Raw genomic sequence first — 23194 nt, forward strand, 5'->3', positions numbered from 1 at the left:
TCGGCTCGTATATTCAGCCTTTTTTGTCTTTCGGCCAAAACCAAAAATGCCATTTTCGGCCGAAAATTTCCGGTGGCCGAAATTTCGGTGCATCCCTAGTATTTACATGAAGTATAATACACATATAGTAGTGTGCTGCCTTCAGTACAAGTGAATGTTGGCACCTTTAGTCTCTCAATGGTTTTAAGTATCAAAACTTGGATCTCAAATCACAAATAAATAAATTACATGTGTATATTTATATATAAATATTATTTATTTGTGATACCAAATGTGGTTTGGGGGGGTGGGGGTGTTCGCTGTCCTTTTCTGCATATCACGGCGCCATTTTGTGGTCCATTCTGCATAATGCGGTGGCTCATTGTTGCTTATTCGGCACGTTTCGCGGTAGAACCACCGGCCCGCTCGGTTCTCTCGATGGCCGTTAAGCCATTTATTGTTCTATAGTATCGTAAGGAGAGTCACAAACCTAATTTTGTTGTACCTGTGCAATAATAATTGTATTTGTGCAATGACAATAAAGATATTCTATTATATATATTGTTTATTAGTTCTTTGTTAGTTTTAGTTTTTATGTATTTAATAGTTTAGTTTTGGTTTTTTGTTACATTTAGTTTTTATTTTAGTTTTTATATCAAGTGATATATATACAGTGCATCCAGAAATGATTCACAGCTCTTCACTTTTTCCACATTTTGTTATGTTGCAGCCTTATTCCAAAATTGATAACATTATTTTCCTAAAAATAAAAAACAAAAACAAAATCACATGTATGTAAGTATTCACAGCCTTTTACATGACACTCAAAATTGAGCTCAGGTGCATCCTGTTTCCACTGATCATCCTTGAGATGTTTCTACAACTTGATTGGTCCACCTGTGGTAAATTCAGTTGATTGGACATGATTTGGAAAGGCACACACCTGTCTATATATGGTCCCACAGTTAGCAGTGCATGTCAGAGCACAAACCAAGCCATGAAGTCCAAGGAATTGTCTGTAGACCTCAGAGACAGGATTGTATCGAGGAACAGATCTCTGCAGCATTGAGGGGGACCTTGGGACAATGAGCACATGGCCTCCATCATCCGTAAATGGAAAAAGTTTGGAACCACCAGGACTCTTACTAGAGCTGGCCGCCCGGCCAAACTGAGCGATCAGGGGAGAATGGCCTTAGTCAGGGAGGTGACCAAGAACCCGATGGTCACTCTGACAGAGCTTCAGCATTTCTCTGTGGAGAGAGGAGAACTTTCTAGAAGAACAACCATCTCTGCAGCACTCCACCAATCAGGCCTGTATGGCAGAGTGGCCAGACGGAAGCCACTTTTCAGTAAAAGGCACATGACAGCCCGCCTGGAGTTTGCCAAAAGGCACCTGAAGGACTCTCAGACCATGAGAAACAAAATTCTCTGGTCTGATGAAACAATGATTGAATTCTTTGGCCTGAATGGCCAGAGGAAACCAGGCACCGCTCATCACCTGGCCAATACCATCCCTACAGTGAGGCATGGTGGTGGCAGCATCATGCTGTGGGGATGTTTTTCAGTTGCAGCAACTGGGAGACTAGTCAGGATCAAGGAAAAGATGAATGCAGAAATGTACAGAGAAATCCTTGATGAAAATCTTCTCCAGAGCGCTCTGGACCTCAGACTGGGCAAAGGTTTATCTTCCAACAGGACAACGACCCTAAGCACACAGCCAAGATAACAAAGGAGTGGCTACGGGACAACTGTGTGAATGTCCTTGAGTGCCCCAACCAGAGCCCAGATTTGAACCCGATTGAAAATCTGTGGAGAGATCTGAAAATGGCTGTGCTACCCATCCAAGCTGATGAAGCTTGAGAGGTCCTGCAAAGAAGAATGGGATAAACTGCCCAAAAATAGGTGTGCCAAGCTTGTAGCATCATACACAAAACATTTTTAATAAATTTGCAAAGATTTCAATCAAACTTCTTTCACACTGTCATTATGTGGTATTGTTTGTAGAATTTTGTGGAAAATAATTCATTTAATCCATTTTGGAATAAGGCTGTAACATAACAAAATGTGGAAAAAGTGAAGTGCTGAATACTTTCTGGATGCACTGTATGGAGTGGGGAAAACTGGCATTTGGGCAATGTGGTTCATTTACATTTATGCATTTGGCAGACACTTTTATCTAAAGCAAATTACAGTGCTCTTATTACAGGGACAATTCCCCCGGAGCAAAGTGCCTTGCTCAAGGACACAATTTTAGTGGCTGTGGGGCTCAAACCAATGACCTTCTGATTAACAGTTATGTGCTTTAGCCCATTATGCCACCACCACTAAGTTCCACTGGTTTGTAGGAATAGCTGGACACAGAGATGTACAGTTTAAAGACGCTGACTAACACCCCTGGAGTTGCAAGTTCGAATCCAGGGCATGCTGAGTGAGCCATGTCTCCTAAGCAACCAAATTGGCCTGGTTTCTAGGGAGGGTAGAATTACATGGGGTAACCTCCTTGTGATCGCCACAATATGGTTCTTGCTTTCAGTTGTGCATGGATGCTGCTGAGAATAGCATGAAGCTTCCACACACATAATGACTCTGCGGTAACACACTCAACAAGCCACGTGATAAGATGTGTGGATTGACATTCTCAGATGCCGAGGCAACTGAGATATGTCCTCCACCACCCTGATTGAGTAGAGTCATGAGGACATAAAGTGCATTGGGAATTGGGCATTCCAAATTGGGGAGTAAAAGTGAGAGAAAAAAAATAAGAAATAGATTGGCTACTTTCAGCTTGTTTTCATTTGGGTATTTCTAATTTGCATTGGATGATGACAGAGAGCAGCAGAGAGCGCCAAGCCTGTGAGTCATTGTCATGGTAACCAGATAGCGTCTGAGCGGATAGCAAAATCATTGTGCAATGCAATAAAATATCTTCCCTCCCCTGCAATTGATACCAGCTACGATACCAAGAAGGAAGTTGAGAATATTTGATTTCAAATGTAAAAAAAATCAGTGAGCTTTACATCTGACACCGGAATATTATTACTTTTTTTAGAGAAATTACAGGACACCGGGACACACCTCATAAATCTGGGACCGACTTCTGGTCACTCTAGTTTTCTACCTGCTTTTACCTCCATGATGTACTGTAATGATTCCTTCCCACTCTTTGCTAATGTAATGAAGGCAATGGGCCATCTGCTTAGTGCTATCGCCACCTAGTGGCATCTTCATGTTAAGGTGATATCGGGTTTAAAGGTTTAAAAACCTATTGCAACAAAAAAAAAAAAGAAAAGAAAACTAAAGGTTTTTTAAAGATTTTTCAGAGCCATGAAAAAAATGTTTAGTCTAGTTTTTCCAATTATGCTGATTTTTATTTTTATTAAGTTTACGAAAAAGATTTTTTACATTTAGTTTTCGTTTTTATTTTAGTTTACGATAATGTCAACAAATATCTATCATAATGTGAACTGCTGAGCATCGAATTTTATCAAGCTATACAAATAAAAGACAATACTAGCCAAAATAATATTAATGAGTTTCAACAGTGTCCGTATGCCATTGTAATAAGTTTCATTGTATTCATAATTCATCACATTTAACATGCATTACAGAATTAATAATAATAATAATAATATTTTTAATAATGGAAATTGCCATCATTCACCACCACGTTGTTCCAAACCCATTTAACCTCTTTCTTTCATGCATCAAATTAAAGGAATATATCTACAAAAAATGTAAATGCTCTCAATTTCTCACCATCATGCCATCCCAGACGTGTATGACTTTCTTTCGTCTGCAGAACACAAATGAAGATTTTTAGAAGAATATCTCAGCTCTGTTTGGTGAATGGTGACCAGAAATGTAAGCTCCAAAAAGTATATAGAGGCGGCCTGAAAGTAATTAATATGACTTCAATGATTTTCAGAAGCAAAATGATAGGTGTGTGTGAGAAACAGATAAATATCTGTAACTTTATCATATATAAAGTAATTTTTTGCAATTAGTTCTCCTCCCTGCCCAGTAGGTGGCAATATTCACAAATAATTTAATCACCAAAAACACAAGAAGAGTGTGAAAGTGGAGATTTATAAGTAAAAAAGATCTAAAAAAAATAAGATCTGTTTCTCACCCACACTTATCATATCACTTCTGAAGACATAGATTGAACCAGTGCCATTTGAATTCCTTTAATATACTGTAGATGTTTTTTTTAACCCCACCTAACCCCACCCCTAAAGCTTAACCTAACCAATAATATATAAACAATATAACAAACCAACAATATAAAATATGTAACAAGAAGATAAAAGTACAGTCAATATAACTTATAAGAAAACAATTTAAAATAAAGCACTATACAATTCTGATTCGTACTTCAAATGACATGGAAATTTCACATGCCTTCCAGGTTAATTTGCTCTTGGGCATAGAGTAGAAGAGGAAATTGTGTCCAGACAGGTGTCAATACTCTGTTGTTTTACTGAAAATAGAGATGGTGATGCCATAAATTACACTTTAATTTCATCTGTTCTCTTTCATTTGAACACTAATTAGTAACTCAAAGCAAAATGTCAGGTGAGAGGAGAGGTGCAGAGATGAAAGGCAATTTCAGAAGTATTTCAAAGGATGGAACAATTGCTTTGCCTTTTAACATTGCATGTACCCCTTTTGTACCATCCTTTTGTTATTTTAAATAAATGTCTAAATTTGTCTAAATTTCTACCTATAGTGGCATTCATCAACAAAAATAGCCAGAGTAACATATTTTATTTATGAATATTAATAGTTGAGAGATTATTAGGGAGACAATAGGAAGCAGAACGGGGGATGGGATCTGGACATTCTTGCTGAAAAAATAAATAGCTTAAACCAGCCTAAGACAGTCTATAGGTCTTGGTTTATTTATGCTGGTCTTGCTAGTCTTCCAACCTGGCCAAGCTGATCTTCAGCTAGTCTAGCTGTTCTACCAGCCTGACCAGCTGACAAGTGCCCAAAGAGACCAGCTAAGACCAGCAAACCAAGGTAGGTTGGTTTAGGCATTTTGTTTTTCCTGCAGGGATGACTTGAGCTGGATCTGAACCCACATTTTACAAATGAGCACCATGGCTCAATGTGTCTAGAGCATATGTGCCAATTGCCAGTCCATAGCGTTAATATATCAAGGACACATCTGACAAGCATCATAAATCATAGATTGTCTATAAACTCACACTGCCTCTCATTCTTTACACAATTTTCTCTCATCGCTGCAGGTCTGCTGTAGGTTTGCAGCATTATTAGCCAGGACAGATGTCTCCCTCATACCCATCCAGACCCAGCCTAGCACATAATAATGTTATGCTCTACAACACAAAGTAGGAGAACAACAAGGGGGAAATAATTACTTCATGGAAGTTTGTCTTGTTTTATACAATGCCAATGTTTAACAGGCTAAGTAGACAACATGTTTTAAAGATCAAGCTACAAGCAAAGAGGCCCTTATTTTCTAAAGGGTTATTCTGTGTACATTTGCGTACTACTTAAAGACTACTACGTAGTCTAAATAAAGATTATATATAATAGTGATTTGATGTATTACAAATATTTTGTCAGTTTTTGGCATCTTTCCTTTTATGAATATATCATTTGGGGGCATGTCTCCATAACAGTGCAAAAAAAGAGGTATCAATGCAAATGGATTAAGTAGTGATAAATTTAGTAATGTAAATGTAAATGTCCCTAATTTTAACTTTAAAGACTTAAAAAATGTACAGTAAAAAACGTTAATCGCTTAACATGTAGTTACCTTAAAATATATGGTAATTTGTATATATATATATATATATATATATATATATATATTTAAAAAGACGTTGTAAGTATTTTTATGGTAAAAGTATAAAAAATATATATATTTTTAGATGTAAAGAGTATGATTTCGACGACTTCGCCCAGCAGTTCTCGGCAGTGAAGAAGCAGACGGAGGCAATTTCACACATCATGCCGCGGCGCCACCCAACCAGTGCGCCCCGCTTGCTCGCCGAGGGCGTCCCCCTACGACCAAACAACGGCAGGCATCTCCGCAACCTGGGCCCAGCTCTCAGCCCTAGTGTAGAGCACCTCGCAGGCGGCGTACTGCTCCAGGACCCCTTCCCGGACCAGGAAAGCTCTGAAACAATCCTGAGATGGTTAACCCAGTCAGTCGGATGTTCGCTCTGGAGGTGGTACCAAGACCACTCCGTCCACCATTGGAGGGCTGGTAGGAGAATCCTTGTTTTCCTAATTTTCATTTGCTGCACCCTCTTAGGGTTGCGGTACCCTCATGTTCAATAAAAGAGAGATTTCCCCACTCCCTGGGTAGTCCAGTCGGTGTGCGCAATTCTCACGGCCCCCCCCCCGGCCCTAGAACTCTACAGTCCTGGTACCCCGGATGCAGCTCCTTCACCTCTGGCCATCCGTCGAGAGGCAAAAGAGCGTCCCGAGGCTTGGGTGCTGAGAAAAGTGTGCGCGGAGGTAGGTAAGTGCTTTGAGTCTTTTCTCAGCAACCAAGCCGCGGGACGCTCTTTTGCCTCCCAACGCATTATTACCTGCTCCCCCCTGCTGCGAAGCCCCGCCCGGTACGTCAAAAATGATTGTCTCGTTAGTGCCCCTCACACAGAGTTTGGTTGCGTGGCTCTCAATTCCCAATCTGTCGCGCTGGTTGGCCAGGACCATCCGACTCAGCTACGTTATTCAGTTCGCCCGGCTCCCGCCTCGTTTTAGCGGTATTCGCTCCACTCTTGTGCGCGGCCTACAAGCCAGTGCCTTACGAGCAGAGATCTCCACCCTGCTCCTCAAAGATGCGATAGAGCCCGTCCCTCCAGCCGAGATGAAGAAGGGTTTCTACAGCCCCTTACTTCATCGTACCCAAGAAAAGCGGCGGGTTGCAACCAATCTTGGACCTGCTAGTTCTCAACTGGGCTTTGCACAGACTGCTGTTCAAAATGCTCACGCTGAAACAAATTCTCACCTGCGTTCGACAGCTAGATTGGTTTGCGGTGGTAGACCTGAAGGACGCGTACTTCCACATCTCCATTCTTCCGTGACACAGACCCTTTTTACGCTTCGATGACCAGGCGTATCAGTACAAGGTCCTCCCCTTCGGCCTGTCCCTGTCCCCTCGCATCTTCACGAATGTCACAGACACCGCTCTTGCACCCCTAAGGGAAGTGGGCATCCACGTACTCAACTACCTCGACGACTGGCTCTTCCTGGCCCACTCTCAAGAGTTACTATGCGCCCACAGTGATCAGATGCACCTCAGCCATCTAGGGCTTCAGGTGAACTGGGAAAAGAGCAAGCCCGACCTGGTTCAGAGCATCTCTTTTCTCGGCATGGAGTTAGACTCAGTCTCAATGACAGCGTGGCTCACCAACGAGTGCACTTGGTCAGTGTCCAGGTGCCTCGCTCGCTTCGAGCCCGGCACAGCGATTCCTCTAAAACAATTCCAGAGGCTCCTGGGCCATATGGCATCCTCAGCCGCGGTCGTGCTGCTCGGGTTGATGCATATGAGACCGCAGGTATTCATATGAGACTCCCAAGACAACTCCCACTGCCTGCTTTGGTACTCACTAACAGGAGCCCCTCTCGGACAGACGCGCTGGCACACAGCTTGCCCCGGGGGCTGCGCAAGTACGCACAGCTGGCCCCCAGTGAGCCTTCTTGCATCGGTGCTGTGCAAGATTAGGGAGGACGAAGAACAGGTCACCTTACTGGCCCACCCTCACCTGGTTCTCGGATCTCACGCTCCTCGCGACAACCCCTCCCTGGAAAATACCCCTGAGGAATGTCCTTCTTTCTCAGGGATGGAGCACTCTCTGGCATCCGCACTCAGACCTCTGGAACCTCTACGTCTGGCCCATGAACTGGATGCGGAAGATCTAATGTGTCCACCTGCTGTTGTAGACACGATCAACCAAACCAGAGCTCCCTCCACCAAGCAACTCTACGCCCGAGCCAAAGACCCGCAGAGACTAAATCCTCCCCGGCCTAGCCTGTTCCCCTCTTGGGATCTCTCAGTGATCCTCTCGGGCCTTCAGAGACCCCCCCTTCGAGCTGCTTGATTCAGTTGAGCTCAAGGCCCTCTCCTTGAAGACGGCCCTCCTAATCACGTTAGCCTCCATCAAGAGGGTTGGAGACCTGCAAGCGTTCTCTGTCAGCGACACCTGCCTGGAGTTCAGTCCGGCATTTTCTCGCATTATCCTGAGACCCCGACTGGGCTACGTGCCCAAGGTTCCTACGACCCCTTACAGGGACCAGGTTGTGAACCTGCAAGCGCTGCTTAAGGAGGAGGCAAACCCATTCCTTTCGTTGCTGTTGCGTGCTTTGCGTACCTTTTTGGACTGCACATAGTGCTTTAGATGTTCTGAGCAGCTCTTTGTCTGCTTTGGCGGATGGCGGAAAGGGAACGAAGTCTCCAAACAGAGGTTAGCCCACTGGGTCTTTGATGCTATTACCTTAGCCTATCACACATTCTACATTCTACATTTATGCATTTGGCAGAGTCGCCAAATTCTACATTTATGCATTTGGCAAGTCGCTTTTATCCAAAGCGACTTACAGTGCACTTATTACAGGGACAATCCCCCCAGAGCAACCTGGAGTTAAGTGCCTTGCTCAAGGACACAATGGTGGTGGCCGTGGGGCTCGAACCAGCATCCTTCTGATTACCAGATCAGGACACAATGGTGGTGGCCGTGGGGCTCGAACCAGCATCCTTCTGATTACCAGATTGTCAGTTATGTGCTTAGACCACTACACCATCACCACTCCATCACACCCAGGCCATTCCCGCCACTTTGCGGGTTCGAGCACACTCTTCTAAAAGTGTGGCATCCACGTGGGCACTGAGCCATGGCACCTCCCTAGCAGACATCTGCAGAGCAGCGGGCTGGGCTACACCCAATACCTTTGCCAGGTTTTACAATCTGAGGGTTGAGTCGGTCTCGTCCTGTGTTTTGTCAGGTCCGAGACAGTAGAACTCATAACACGGCACATCCGACCAGGTGTTCCGCTTGCACCTTGCACCCTTCACCAAGTTGATCCAGTGCGCCTTCTGTCCCAGGTCAGCCACTGAGCATCGCTGCCTAGATGTTTCTCCCTAGCCCTCTGACCCTCAAATTCAGCTGAGAAATTCGTGGCCAGACAAAAGTGCTCTGTACTGGGGTCAGGCTCCACGGGCATAGTTCCCTCTTCAGGCTAACTCCCCATGATGTATTTGCCATGGTACGGTCTCCCTTGTCAACGGACCCCGCATTTTCCTGGGCAGTCCCGCTGCCCCGGCTGCCATGCTTGTAGAGTACCCCCTCATTAGGCTGGACCTACCACCGCGCCATATCCCATGTCCGGCTTCACAACCCTCATGGTGTATTTGCCACGCAGTACTTCCCTCCAAAACTGGGCAGGGCGTGGCCTCCACAGGGTCTTTCCCTCCTGAAAGAATAGGAAATTTGCGGACCGGACAGATACCTTGCCTCCAGCCTCGCCTACAGCCCCGGCACGCCAGCGCTGACGAGTTCTGAAGACGCCCCTTTAGGCCTCTTCCTCAATCTCTAAATCCACCCCCTGCCGGGTGCGCAGAGCAGGGTAAGGGCTTCGAGTCTTCTCTCAGCACCCTAGCCTCAGGACATCCTAAAAGATCCCGACATTCTATCTCCTGCTCCCCCCAGGGAAAGACCACATTCCCCGACTTAAGATAGGCCCAAGCCACTGAGTGAGTGACAGAAGGGGAACGTCATGGTTACTGTCGTAACCTCCGTTCCCCGAGGGAGGGAACGAGGCATTGTGTCCCTCCTGCCACAGCACTAGACCTAGCACTGTAAATGGCCATGCTTCATTTTCGGCTCCTCAGTGCAAAATCCTGACTGGCATTCACTGCCCCGTTTCCCTTTATACCCATATGGCCGGGGCGGGGCATGCAAATTCTGTCTGCCAACTTGACATTGGTCTTTTCTCAGGTTCAGAGGTATGATTCGGCATCCAAGGAAGACCCCTTGTGTCACTTCATTCGACACAACGTCTCGTTCCCTCCCTCAGGGAACGGAGGTTACGACAGTAACTATGATGTTTTGTACAATCGGGTGTTCTGTATTATATTATAAGTAATTTAGTTGATGTTTGTTGCATTATTTTCATTTCACATGTGATACTCTTATGGTGTTTAGTGTTTGTGTGATTGACACTGAGCACCGTCACTACATGTTTATTGGTGATTGCTCCTGGAGGGCCCACTATTTATGAACTTCATGTCATCATGTGCCCTTCATTAATTACTATGGTGATTAACAATACATTTTAAAGAGAAAAGCAGATTTTTACAGTTTCAGAAGTTTCATATATCAAGTTTATTATTTAATAATATAAACGACGGGAATGCACAGGTGCCAGTTTTTACATTATATTTTTTACGGTATGTGAGATTTTAATTAATGCAAATATATACTGATATACAAAAAATTTTGATCTTCATAGATAGATTAATTAAGTAGATTGCAATGCATGTTGAATTTAGATTCTAGGAATGTTATCAATGATCAATAAGAGGCTTGGCTTGGCGGATCATTATTCTTAGACTTTAAGACATACAGCTCTTGTAAGATTATTGATTGGATAGCATCCCTGATCATGTCTTTTTTTTTTTAACAAACAAAGTACCTGCACAGTCATGCAGTGATCACCCCATTCTTTTCTAAGACATACGGCATGCTATACAAGTTGTATTTTCTTGCTAAAAACTGCTAGTACAATATTTTTTAACAAAAAATATTTTTGCCCAATTTGTTCTAGATGCTCTCAGAGACAGTGTTGCCTTTAGAGCGATAGATTGCAGTCGATTCCAATCTCACAAGATTCATTTATTTGCATCAGAGTTTTTAACAAACATTCATATTCATGTGGACAGCACTGTCTTCATTGTCAAAACAGTCATTAGCATCTGATGACTTATTAATCTGCTCCCCATCTACAATTTATCTGATGAGGATGCGCCATCTATTAAAACTGTTCACAGCTGTTTAGAGTGAGTCATACTGCTCATGTGGGTGTCTACGTTGTCATCTTGGTCCATCAGTAGGGTGGGGGTAAATTATTCCCTTGGGGGCACAGAAGCAGGGACACAGTGGACAGCAAGGACCAAACTATTCCTCCCACATATGAGTGGGTGGCAGTTAATATGTCAAAGTGATTGTCTCTGCATATTGGATTGAGTTCTTTGAATTTAAATGTAGATGAGACATTGAATGTAGGAGCTTGTTAATTTTAGGACTTTGCCTTTTTTAAAAGTAAATCAAGTAAAAACCAGACTCTGAACGCTGCCAAACCTTGCCATTGTCTGGTTCAAACTAGTTTAGGTGGTTGATCAGCTGAACTACCAACCGGTAAGGTTGAGCTCAATGTGGTTAGAGCAGGTAAACCACTTTGTCTAACCTTATCTAAGCTGGTAAGCACAGTTTGAACCAGCTGTTCAGCTTGAAAGATGCAGAGTGTAGTAACAGCAAACAAAATTGACAAGTTTATATAATGAAAGTTTCAAACACTCCTTCCATCTTCCATTGTTCAGGAAAAGAGGTAATCTTAACCCAAAGACTATTGAAAAGTAACAGGTGCTATTTTCAGAATAGTATACAACTCCTGCTATTTCTGCAGTAGACTATATATTAATTTAGCATACTTTAGTAAAAAGTACTAGTATGGCAGGAATAGTATGGTAGTATGCTACTTCAGCCAACAAATTAAATGATTTCAGAGGCAGAGCAATTATTGCATTTAGATTAAAGATTAAGAAGAACAAAATGTGTGTGTGTGCGTGCGTGCATGTGTGCGTGCGTGCGTGCGTGCGTGCGTGCGTGTGTGTGTGTTTTCTTGGAATAATGTGCACCAATGCATTGTGCACAATAAGACCAGGAGTCATTAAGAAATATGGTCAATTTGGATTTCACATTAAATTTAAGCTGGCAGTTTTATTTATTTATTTATTTTAGCCGGGATGGTGATCAATTTAAGACATTAAAAGTCATTAAAAAAGCTTATTCGGCATTGGCATTTATATGTATGCAAAAATGTATAATGCCTGCTCTGTAATGAAATTCTGTGTGTAAATGAAAATCTGAAACTGTGCCAGCCAAGAAGTTTATATGTGTGTAAACACAAGGATGGAATCATACAAATCAGGAGTTGTGTTTGCATGAAGACAGAGTCAGGGATCCAAAAAGATGATGAGGGCAATAACAGAGCACACAAGAAAAACACATGGACAAGGCATACGGAGAAGGAAAAAATAGATCTGACTGGAGACCTGACAGATAGATTTTGTCTACTAACAACTTGCCAGATGTGGTAATTAGGAATGCCCCTTTAGTCAAATCTTAACCACAGCCCAGAAATTTTAATTTTTAAAATAGTTCTTGGCTGATGTCTTAACGTTTCCAAAAAACAATTTGTTTTTAATATACAAGGCACAAGATAGATGTATCCTCCATTTTGTATTTGCACAATTCTTGCCTTTCCCTCCAGAATGGCTAAAAAACACTGAATGTTTGTGACAAGCAGCCAAGACACTCTAGTAATGAGTACAGGAAGAGAACAAGGCTATTGTTAAAGACTGATAGATAGCCCTTGAAGGTGACATCAAATTTACATCATGGATTAGTGCAGGGACTGATTGAGAATGACACTTCAGGCTAAAGAGCTGAATTTACAAGAACAGGACGTATTTGGATCACATTTTGGCTGCCATTTTTCTTTTTCTTTCTTTTTTTTGTATATCCATTTTCAGTCGTGAATAATGATGGGCAATCATAACAGTAGTCTTGTTTCACATGTGCCACTGTTGCATACAGCAGGAGGGAAGGGGAGGGGAAAAGACAGAAAGAGTGATGGAAAATGAATAGGAAAAAATGCTCATATTTCAGTATTTGTAATAAGTAGAAAAATGTCTAGGTTACATATGTGACCTCTGTTTCCTGATGGAGGGAACGAGACGTTATGTTGCAGAAGCAACACTTCTCACTTGAGCGCCGAATATACCTCTGATCTATGAAAAAAGGCCAATGAGAAGTTGGCGGACAGAATTTGCATGTCCCGCGACACTAGGGGTCCAATTTAAATCACGCCATGCGCTGAGCCATGTACATGAACTGCTGACACAGGAGCGGGCAGATACTTGACTTGCCAAAACGACCAGCTGTATCAGACTGCATGTAACCTTCCCCAATGCCCCATAAAGTCGTCGTCACCCTTATGGTTACCCTAGACAGGGGAACATGGCGACGCTTGCCAACCTGGGAACGGGCCGAGCCTCGCCGGGCCTCTTTTCTCTCTATGTTTCTCGCATAGAGCAAAACGGCTGGGGCACTTACACGCATTGTGGGAGGTCTTACCCAGTTTCCTATTCTTTCAGGGGGGAAAGACCCTGCGGAGACCACACCCACTCAGGGAGGTGGAGGTGAAAGTGGCGAAATACACCACATGGTTTTAGGTCACATGTGGGAAGTGGTAGATCCCACCTCTTCGGAGGGAGGAGTTGCTACAGACACGGCGACAGGGGGACAGCAGGAACTGCCGAAGGGAGATGCGGGTCCACTCGTAAGGAGATCGTACCACGGAAATTACACACAGGAGGAAAGTCCACGTAGGAGCCCTAACCTGTGGAGCACCTATTCCAGTACAGGGTAGATTTGAGTAACCGCAGTGGATTGGGTCGGCGAATTCCTCCGCCAAATTGGGGATCCACAGGGCTAGGGAGGAGTCATCCGGGGAGCCGAGTAAGAGGGAACTCCTGGGAGAAAAAGCGCACGGTATTACCTCAGCCGAGGGAAAGGTGCTAGGTGCAAGCAATTCACCCGGTCAATCCGTCAGCGTGTTACCGAGTTCTAACGGCTCGGACCTGAGAAAACACGGGACAAGACTGACTCTACCCTGAGATTGTAGAATCTCGTAAAGGTATTAGGTGTTGCACAACCCACTGCTCTGCATATGTTTGCCAGGGAGATGCCTCTGGACAGTTCCCACGAGGATGCAACACTCCTTGTCGAGTGAGCTCGGACCCGCGCGGGGGGGCATGGCCTGGGTGCAATAGGCCAATGAAATGGCATCCACCACCAAATGGGAGAGCCTTTGTTTGGAGACAGCGTTCCCTTTTCCGCTGTCCAACGAAGCAGACAAAGAGCTGCTCAGAGCATCTAAAGCTCTGCGTGCGGTCCAAGTAGATACGCAAAGCACGTACCGGACACAGCAACGAAGGGGCTGGGTCTGCTTCCTCCTGGGGCAGCGCTTGCAGGTTCACTACCTGATCTCTGAAGGGCGTGGTAGGAACCTTGGGCACGTAGCCCGGTCGCGGTCTTAGGATCACATGTGTGTCTGCCGGACTGAACTCCAGGCAGTTGTCACTGATAGAGAATGCCTGCAGGTCCCTGACCCTCTTGATGGAGGAAAGCGTGATCAGCAGGGTGGTCTTTAGAGAGAGGATCCTGAGTCCAACTGATTCTAGCAGCTCGAAGGGGATCTCTGAAGGCCCGAGAGGACCACTGAGAGATCCCAGGAGGGGAACAGGCATGGCCGGGGGATTTACGTCTACTGCTTTGTGGTGGGCCGTGATAGCAGCTACATACATCTTCAAGGTGGATGGGGACAGCCTCCCCTCCAACCTCTCCTGCAGGAAGGAGAGCACCGACCTGACTGGGTCTTCAGCCCGGGAAGAACACCAATACGTGAACAAATGCCACTTCAGGGTGTAAAGTTGCCTGGTAGAAAGGGCTCTGGCTTGGTTGATCGTGTCTACGACAGCAGGTGGTAGATCAGCTAGGTCTTCCGCGTCCTGTCCAGGGACAAGACATGGAGGTTCAAGAGGTCTGGATGCGGAAGCCAGAGTGTGCCCCGTCCCTGAGAAAGTAGGTCTTTCCTCAGGGCAATTTTCCAGGGAGTGGCTGTCGTGAGGAGTACGAGGTCCGAGTTCCAAGCTCGAGTGGGCCAGTAGTGAGCCACTAGAGTGACTTATTCCTCATCCTCCCTGACCTTGCATAGCACCTGTGCAAGAAAGCTCACTGGAGGAAATTCTTACTTGCGAAGCCCCGCGGGCCAGCTGTGTGCCAGTGCGTCTGCCCTGAGGGGAGCCTCTGTTTGGGCATACCAGAATGGGCAGTGGTGTGTTTGCCCTGAATTAGCGGGAAAAACCTCCGCAGGGCAAAGAAAACAGTCAGCAACTGGGAGACCGGCACGTCGAGGAAGCGTGTCTTGTCCGTCTCGTTCATCTCGACCAAGTTCAGCCACAGATGACGTTCCTGAACCACGAGAGTGGCCATCGCCTGCCCAAGTGACTGCGCTGTGGCCTTCGTGGCCCTTAGGGCGAGGTTGGTCACTGAGCATATTTCCTGCAGCACGTCGGAATCAGGACTACCCTCGTGCAGATCTTTAAGTGCCTTGGCCTGGCGGACTTGCAGGAGGACCGTGGCATGCTGGGCGGAAGCAGCCTGTCCGGTGGCGCTGTAGGCTTTAGTGGTCAATGACGACGTTATCCTACAGGCCTTGGAGGGAAGCACAGGGCGACCCCGCCAGGTGGCGGCGTTCTCGGGGCATAGGTGGAACGCAACCGCCCTATCCACCTGGGGAATCGCCGTGTACCCGTGGGTCACTCTCAGCCTGGGTGTGCTGGCCCGAAGGCGGCAGCCCAGATGAGTCATCCGCGTCAGATACCGGACCGGTCTCCGGGCTCTAGAGGATAGACAGGCTGGCTGTGAGGCGAGCCGCTGTTGCCTCGAGCCCGGACGGAAGTCAACGAGCATGCCGGGGGGTGGGAGGTTCGCTGGGACGTACTCGGTGAAACCGAGCCCGCTGCCACCCCCAGATCTCCTCCATCGCCAGCCGCGTCATCCTCAATCCCGTGGAAAGAAGGAGCAATGCGAGGGTCGGCTGGAGTGGCGTTCCTTCGGTTCAAGGAAAGCCGCGACCACAACGTTGCCATGGTCATGTTCTCGCAGTGAGAATATGAACCATCCACAAACGCTGCCTCGGTTTGATCTCAGCCGTCTGAAGCGGAGAGCACTCTACCGCATCCAGGAACTACACAGGGGCAGAAAGGCATCTTTATAAAGACGCGTCCTGAAAAGGACGTTCAACGCCGCTGTGTAATGCTCTTTAGAGGAAAACGGGGGCAGTGGTGGCTCAGTGGTTGAGGCTCAGGGTTACTGACCAGAAGGTCGGGGGTTCAAGCCCCAGCACCACCAAGATGCCACTGTTGGGCCCTTGAGCAAGGCACTTAACTCCAGGTTGCTCCAGGGGGATTGTCCCTGTAATAAGTGCAATGTAAGTCGCTTTGGATAAAAGCTTCTGCCAAATGCATAAATGTAAATGTAAAATACACTTTTAGAGAAAATCACTCTTTTAAACTTTTAAGTTTGCGCTGTCGAAGTGCCCAGGGGCAAACTGAACTGCCGTGCAGAGAAGGAGAAAGCCGCTGATGTGCGCCGTAGATCCAGAAGAGGAACAGGTGTGTGTGACTCGCAGCTCGCTGCTTGCACGACCATCCACTCCAAAGAAAATTTCTGAATGAAACAGACGCATTTCCCCGCCTTTATACCCGTATGTCTGGGGGCGGGACATGCAAATTCTGTCCGCCAACTTCTCATTGGCCTTTTTTCATAGATCAGAGGTATATTCGGCGTTCAAAAGAGACCCCTGTGTCGCTTCTTCGACACAACGTCGAAGTGAGCGACAGATGGGGAGCTTGTGTAATCTAGAAGGATGAGCTTAGGTGAAATAAACTACTGTACCAGACATTGCATTTGACAGTGTACAGTAGGCTATACTCAGAATGCCTTTGTCAGCTGTAGGTTTTGAGATTGCAGGACTGTCTTTGATTACATGGTGTTAAATTCCTTTTTGTCTGTCTAGAAGTGTGTCATAGTTTCAGAAGCATTAAAGTTAAATATACTGTACTGATCCCGATTTTGTACTTGTACAGACCAGAGGGCTCTACAGGACTTAATGATTTAACCTAAACTGCTTATTAAAAGTTAAGTGTCTATTTGCAACTAGTAGCACCAAATTGAATTACAATATACTGTAAAAACTGGTTTCCCAAACACTCCCCCATCTTCCACTGCTCAAAAAAACAGGTTGTCCCACCCTAATTATACATTAGACGTAGGTTGCTAAATTGGGCTGGATGGGCTGCTCTAACGAAAAAGCCATGTTTTCAATGTTTATTGTGCACATCTCCCAATTTTTTACATGGCAAACTCGTTAAATCACCTCTCTGTGATGCTTTCTGCAACTCTTGTCATGTGGAGGGTGATGCGGCAATTGCAGCGATTGACGCTGGTATTGAACGGAGCGTTGACGCCTCGACTCAACTCACATGAAATGTGCTTTACAATGACGAAAGAACATTATTGAAACTCAAAATTATTATTATTTGTCTATAAATGTGGTCTTTTCTGATAATAGCAATTCTCAGCAGTTTAAATAGGCTAATGTAGGAAACCATAGATCTGCTTTGTGTTTATAATTCTTATACTGAAGTCAGGATTTGAAGCCATGCAAGTTTTAATAAAGGGGAAGGTAAGGACTTTATTGAAACTCACTATTATTAGACTATTATTATTGAATAAACTTTAATCACTAAAATAGCTGGAATTGGTGCTTTTAGCTTATTTAAAAAAATATCCCCAGAAAAAAAAATTGTGGACCAGTGATTGTCTTACCTTTTTCACCCCTCATGAGTTTGCATCCCTGTAAATATTGTGGCATTGCAAGAACAAACCTACAAATTATAAAAGAAGCAAATTTGTTGTTTTTCATTACCCAATTAGTGCTCTTGCCACCAGTGACCTTACACAGCATAGCCTACCCATGTGACTTTTTTTTTTCTTCTGCATAGCCAAATTTCAAACATTATAAGTGAACATGCTACTAAGATGGACAGAAAACATGGACAAGTTCTTAAAAAAGAAAACTATTGACGATGGTTAGCCTATGTGGGGTAGTCGTGTGCCATGGCAAAAAAAGGTTGGGAAACACTGAAAAATTGGGAAAATGTTTATGGTGCAGAAAGAAACAAAGAGAAATCTTTAACACCTTAAACACATGTGTGAATCACACATAACTCCTTGCTAACCCCCACCCCCTTCTTTCACAGGGTTTCCTTTGTAAGCATGAGTGCGTGAAGAATGTTAATGACTTGCACATCACCCTGTCCTTCACCCCTTTCCAAACACCTTACAAATGTGTTACTAATCACAAAATCGATCTCCTATTGAGCTCATTGGCTCCTCCAACATAATATCACTTCCAGCCATTTACTTTTTACATTGTGGGTCTTTATCCTGACCACATGTTACATAAAGCAATCAATAAATGTATTTTGTGTATGTGTTGCCTCTACAGATCATGGGATATGCAACTGTGGAAAGTGTTTCTGCGATGAGGATTGGTTTGGGGAATCCTGCCAATATCAGGAGGAATGTTCCCTCTCTGCTAAATCTAGTAAAGACCTCTGCCGCAATGACCAGGGTGTAGTTTGCTCCAATGCAGGTAAGATGTTTTATATTTCTTATTATATTAAGCACCTTAGACAATAACATTGTCTCCATGTCAGAGCTGTGATGTAGAATTTCTTATTATCCTATCCTCTGTCTATCTGTCTATCTGTCTTTGTTGGTTGGTCGACCTGTGTTTATCCTAATTTCAAGTGAACCTGCATTTACTAAAATGTACACTGGGTCCTATTTTCTTTTAGCTTGTTTAGTTTTAGACACAATGGGTTGTCAAGTTTATTGTGAACGTTGGCATCTGTCTACAATTACAATAATTTGGACAGCTTCTACTAAGTAAAAAACAAACTTTAACAAAAATACAGTAGATTTTGATTATAAAGACTGCCTTTGATGCCAACAAAAATATATATAATTGTAAGTTGATAGGCCTATATATTTTGGTAACCTAACTGTGTACAATTACTTGGTTGGTTGCATTTTATTATGTGCATTTAGCCCTTTTATTTCTTTGTCTGCCTTCTGCGACCTCAGTACATACCTGTGACAAACCTGTTGAGAACCCAATAAATGACCCAATTGACTTTCATTGTGTATTCATTTTGGATTTTTGGTAAATGGTCTGACAAAACTTTGTTGGATTCGGGAAATGCAATAATGTACTGATTTTTTTTAATCCTTATCAATAATGAACCATGTCTGCATATTTGTTTATACATAAATCTAAATTTAAAGTTATATGGTGCTCATTTGTCAAAACATGTTTTCCACGTTTTAGAGGCCAAGAAAATCCCCATAGAAAACAGCAGCTTGCTTGCATTTCATACCTTGTCCCAAACCCTGTACTTCACCTGTACGCTGACCTGAATGTAAATGTTAGGTTATGTGGCTTTCACGTGTGATTGTGAAAGTGTACATATCTTTTTATGTAAGAGAGTGGATGCAGTAGTGTGGTGCTGTGGAGCAGGGTGACAGCATAAGGTCTCTGGATTCTGACATTGATGTTTCTGACAGGCACCTGTCACTGTGGGAGCTGCATGTGCCATAATCCCGACGGGAAGGGCTTGATCAGTGGACGCTACTGCGAGTGTGATGACAGCGAGTGTTTGGATGAAGAGTCTGGAGAAGTTTGTGGAGGTATGGCTGTGTGACCTGTGCTTTGATCCACTGTGGCCACACTTACAAATGGATGACTTAAATTGGATGATATAACATGAAACTAAGTGGCATCTACAAATGCCATAACATTTAGCAAACTTGTACCAAAGACATTTCTAGTGGATGTATGAAGTAAGTACCCCAGAGACGGAGAAGGAAACAGACTTGTAGAAAAATGAATGGTAGACATCACTACATTCAATTTGGTAACTGTAGGAATGGACATCCCACCTTTTAGTTAAAAGAGCTGATTTATTTACTTTTGTCTTCAATTTGAATTGTATATCTAACATAGTTCTTTTTGTTAAATGTTTTGCTTGAAAAGTTCTTCTAGCAAGTACTTCTAGTTAAACAAGCTTGATTTTGTGCTTCATTGCATTCCAAAATGTATCAGACTGCAAGTGTGTTTTGCATTCTCAATGTTGCCACACACATCAGTGTATGAACTGTCCATTTCTATGGTGAGTTTGCTTTTTCAAGAAATGTCATGGCAACAGTTTGAAGAGAACATTACTGAGCAAGTAAGTTAAAGTCAATACATTTATAGCAACTTACCTGAAGAATAACACATATGGTTTTATGGCACATACTTTTCAATGTAACTCCATCACCCCTTTGAGCACAGAGGGTGGTTAATGCCACGGTAATGCAAGAATACAAGCTAGTATGGTCAATGGACCACGTGTTGCGAATGCCTTGGCCTAGCACTCAGGTCTATGTTTGCTTAAATGCGTAAAGTATGTTTCTTGCTATGTATCTTCATACTCAACTGATGTGTGTTGTAACTAGAGGTAACTGTTCCTTATTCATTACTGGGCCCTTTTATTACTTTTATTACAAATCTAGTCATTTCTGAGGAGGTTATGAAAAGGATTTCATGTCACCTTTTGCTAAATTAATTTGGGGAATTAATTGCAAAATAGATGATGTTGCTCTTTCATATAATGAATGTTCCTTATTCCTTTTGTCCAGAAGCCACTGAATCAACAGCCAGTCCACTTTAATCAATAATCTGTCATTTCAGTTTTGAAAAAAATGACACTTTTCAGTGGTGTGTTATTATGTGAAATACACCCATTAAAATGTTTCATAAGATTTGGTTAATAGGTTTTAAATATGCCCTTTAGAACTGTCTTTAAAAGCAGCCTAATTCACAAAATGACATGGCCATAATTTGTCTGTGATGATTTTGAAAGTTATTTTTGAAAAAGACCAGGAACTGGATTTCTCTCCTCACTCACCCTCCATTTGTGGTTGCAGGCCATGGAAAGTGTTACTGTGGAAACTGTTACTGCTCGGCTGGTTGGCATGGAGATAAATGTGAATTCCAGTGTGACATCAGCCCATGGGAGAGTAAACGGAGATGCACATCTCCAGATGGCAAGATCTGCAGCAACAGAGGTCTGTCTTTGTGCAAACATTTATCGTACTCATACGACATATCCAATATTTCACCAAAAAATTTAAATTTTCTCATAATTTACTCAACCTCATGCCTTCCCAGATGTGTTATTTTGCAAAACACAAACAAAGATTTTTAGATCAATATTTCAGCTTTGCTGGTTCATTAAATGCAAGTCAGAACGTCTAGGTTACGTATGTAACCTCTGTTCACTGATGGAGGGTACGAGACATTGTGTCGCGGAAGCGACACTAAGGGTCTCTCTTGAGCGCCGAATATGCCTCTGATCTATGAAAAAAGGCCAATGAGAAGTAGGCAGACAGAATTTGCATACCCCGCCCCCGGACATACGGGTATAAAAGTGGGAAAATAGGTTGAGTTCACCAGTACGATGAAGTAAGGGCTATAGAAACCCTTCTTCATCTCTGTTGGAGGGACAGGCTCTATCGCGTCTTTGAGTAAGAGAGTAGCGATTTCAGCGCGCAGGGATTTGGCATGCTCGCCGTGTACTGCGGTAAAGTGGATGCCCGCGAAGGGGGGGCGGAGGCCTGGCAAACTGAATTGCGTAACCAAGTCAGATGGTCCGGGCCAGCTAGCGTGACGGGTTGGGAAGTGAAAGCCATGCATCCAAGCTCCGTGCTAGAGGCATCAAGGGGCCGATTATTTTTGACATATCCGGCGGGGCTTTGCAGCGGAACAGGTAGTATGGCGTTGGGAGGCAAGGGCTCGAACGAGCCTCTGGCGCTGAGAAAGTACTCAAAGCATTTACCTTGCTCTGCGCTCCCGGCAGGGTCGGGTTAGTGACTGAGGAGGAGGTCCGGTAGAGGCGTCCTCTGGACTCGTCAGAACCGGAAGGCCTGGGAACAGATGTGGGGCTGAGGGCGGAGGGTCCGCGTCATGGATGGACGACAGGGGCATTGAGGAAGCGCACTTTGTCGGTCTCACGCATCTCGACCAAGTTCAGCCACAGATTACAGGTGGCCATCGCCTGCCCGAGTGACTGCGCCGTGACCTTCGTGGCTCTGAGGACGAGGTCGGTCGCTGAGCGCAGTTCCTGCTGCACGTCGGGATCAGGGCTACCCCCGTGCAGATCTTTAAGTGCCTTGGCCTGGTGTACTTGCAGGAGGGCCATGGCATGCAGGGCGGAAGTGGCATGTCCGCTGGCGCTGTAGGCTTTGGCAGTCAGTGAAGACGTTGTCCTACAGGCCTTGGAGGAGAGCACAGGGCGACCCCGCCAGGTGGTAGGGTTCTCAGGGCACAGGTGGAGCGCAACAGCCCTGTCCACCTGGGGAATCGCTGTGTACCCATGGGCCGTTCCGCCGTCGAGGGTGGCGTAAGCGGATGAGCGGGTGGCTTTGTGATGCATGGAGAGGGGTGCCTTCCATGAAGACGTCAGCTCATCATGCACTTCCGGGAAAAACGGGATCGGGGGGGGGGGGGGGGCATGGCTGTGAGCGGCATGGAGGCCCCAGGAACCAGTCATCCAACCATGATGGCTGTGGGGAGGACGGAGGGTCCATCCACAAACGCTGCTTCGGTGTGATCGCAGCCCAGACACACAAGACAACGCCTGTGGCCATCTGAAGTGGAGAGCACTCTACCGCATCCAGGAACTACACAGGGGCGGAAAGGCATCTTTATAAAGACACGTCCTGAAAAGGACGTTCAACGCCGCTGTTTAATGCTCTTTAGAGGAAAATACTCTTTTACAGAGAAAATCACTCTTTTAAATAAACTCTTAATTTTTTTGCACTGTTGAAGCGCCCAGGGGCAAACTGCACTGCCGTGCAGAGAAGGAGAAAATCCACTGAAGTGCGCCGTAGATCCAACCGCAGGCAAAGCGTCAGAGGGGGGTATGCAAATACTGTCTGCCTGCTTCTCATTGGCCTTTTTTCATAGATCAGAGGCATATTCGGCGCTCAAGAGAGACCCCTAGTGTCGCTTCTTAAACACAACGTCGAAGTGAGCAACAGAAGGGGAACGTCTAGGTTACGTATGTAACCTCCGTTCCCTGATGGACGGAGAACAGGGAACTCAGAAGTTCCACAAAGCACTTAAATGCAGCAGAAAGGTTAACCAACAAATCCTTTGGTTAAATCCATATATTCAGAAGAGATATGATAGGTGTTGGTGAGAAAAAATCTATATGTAA

General features: G+C 44.8%; 1 protein-coding gene across 1 annotated transcript in view; it reads left to right on the top strand.

Moving 5' to 3' along the window:
* Window positions 1-23194, top strand: part of LOC127658596 (integrin beta-like protein 1) — a 74552-nt gene that overhangs the window by 9007 nt on the left and 42351 nt on the right. Inside the window, exons 3-5 of the mRNA XM_052147972.1 lie at window positions 18376-18522; window positions 19497-19619; window positions 20901-21041. Coding sequence (XP_052003932.1) covers window positions 18376-18522; window positions 19497-19619; window positions 20901-21041 — 411 coding nt within the window. The remainder of the gene's footprint in view (window positions 1-18375; window positions 18523-19496; window positions 19620-20900; window positions 21042-23194) is intronic.

The sequence above is a fragment of the Xyrauchen texanus genome, chromosome 18 (genome assembly GCF_025860055.1).
Source record: "Xyrauchen texanus isolate HMW12.3.18 chromosome 18, RBS_HiC_50CHRs, whole genome shotgun sequence".
Taxonomy (NCBI): Eukaryota; Metazoa; Chordata; class Actinopteri; order Cypriniformes; family Catostomidae; genus Xyrauchen; species Xyrauchen texanus.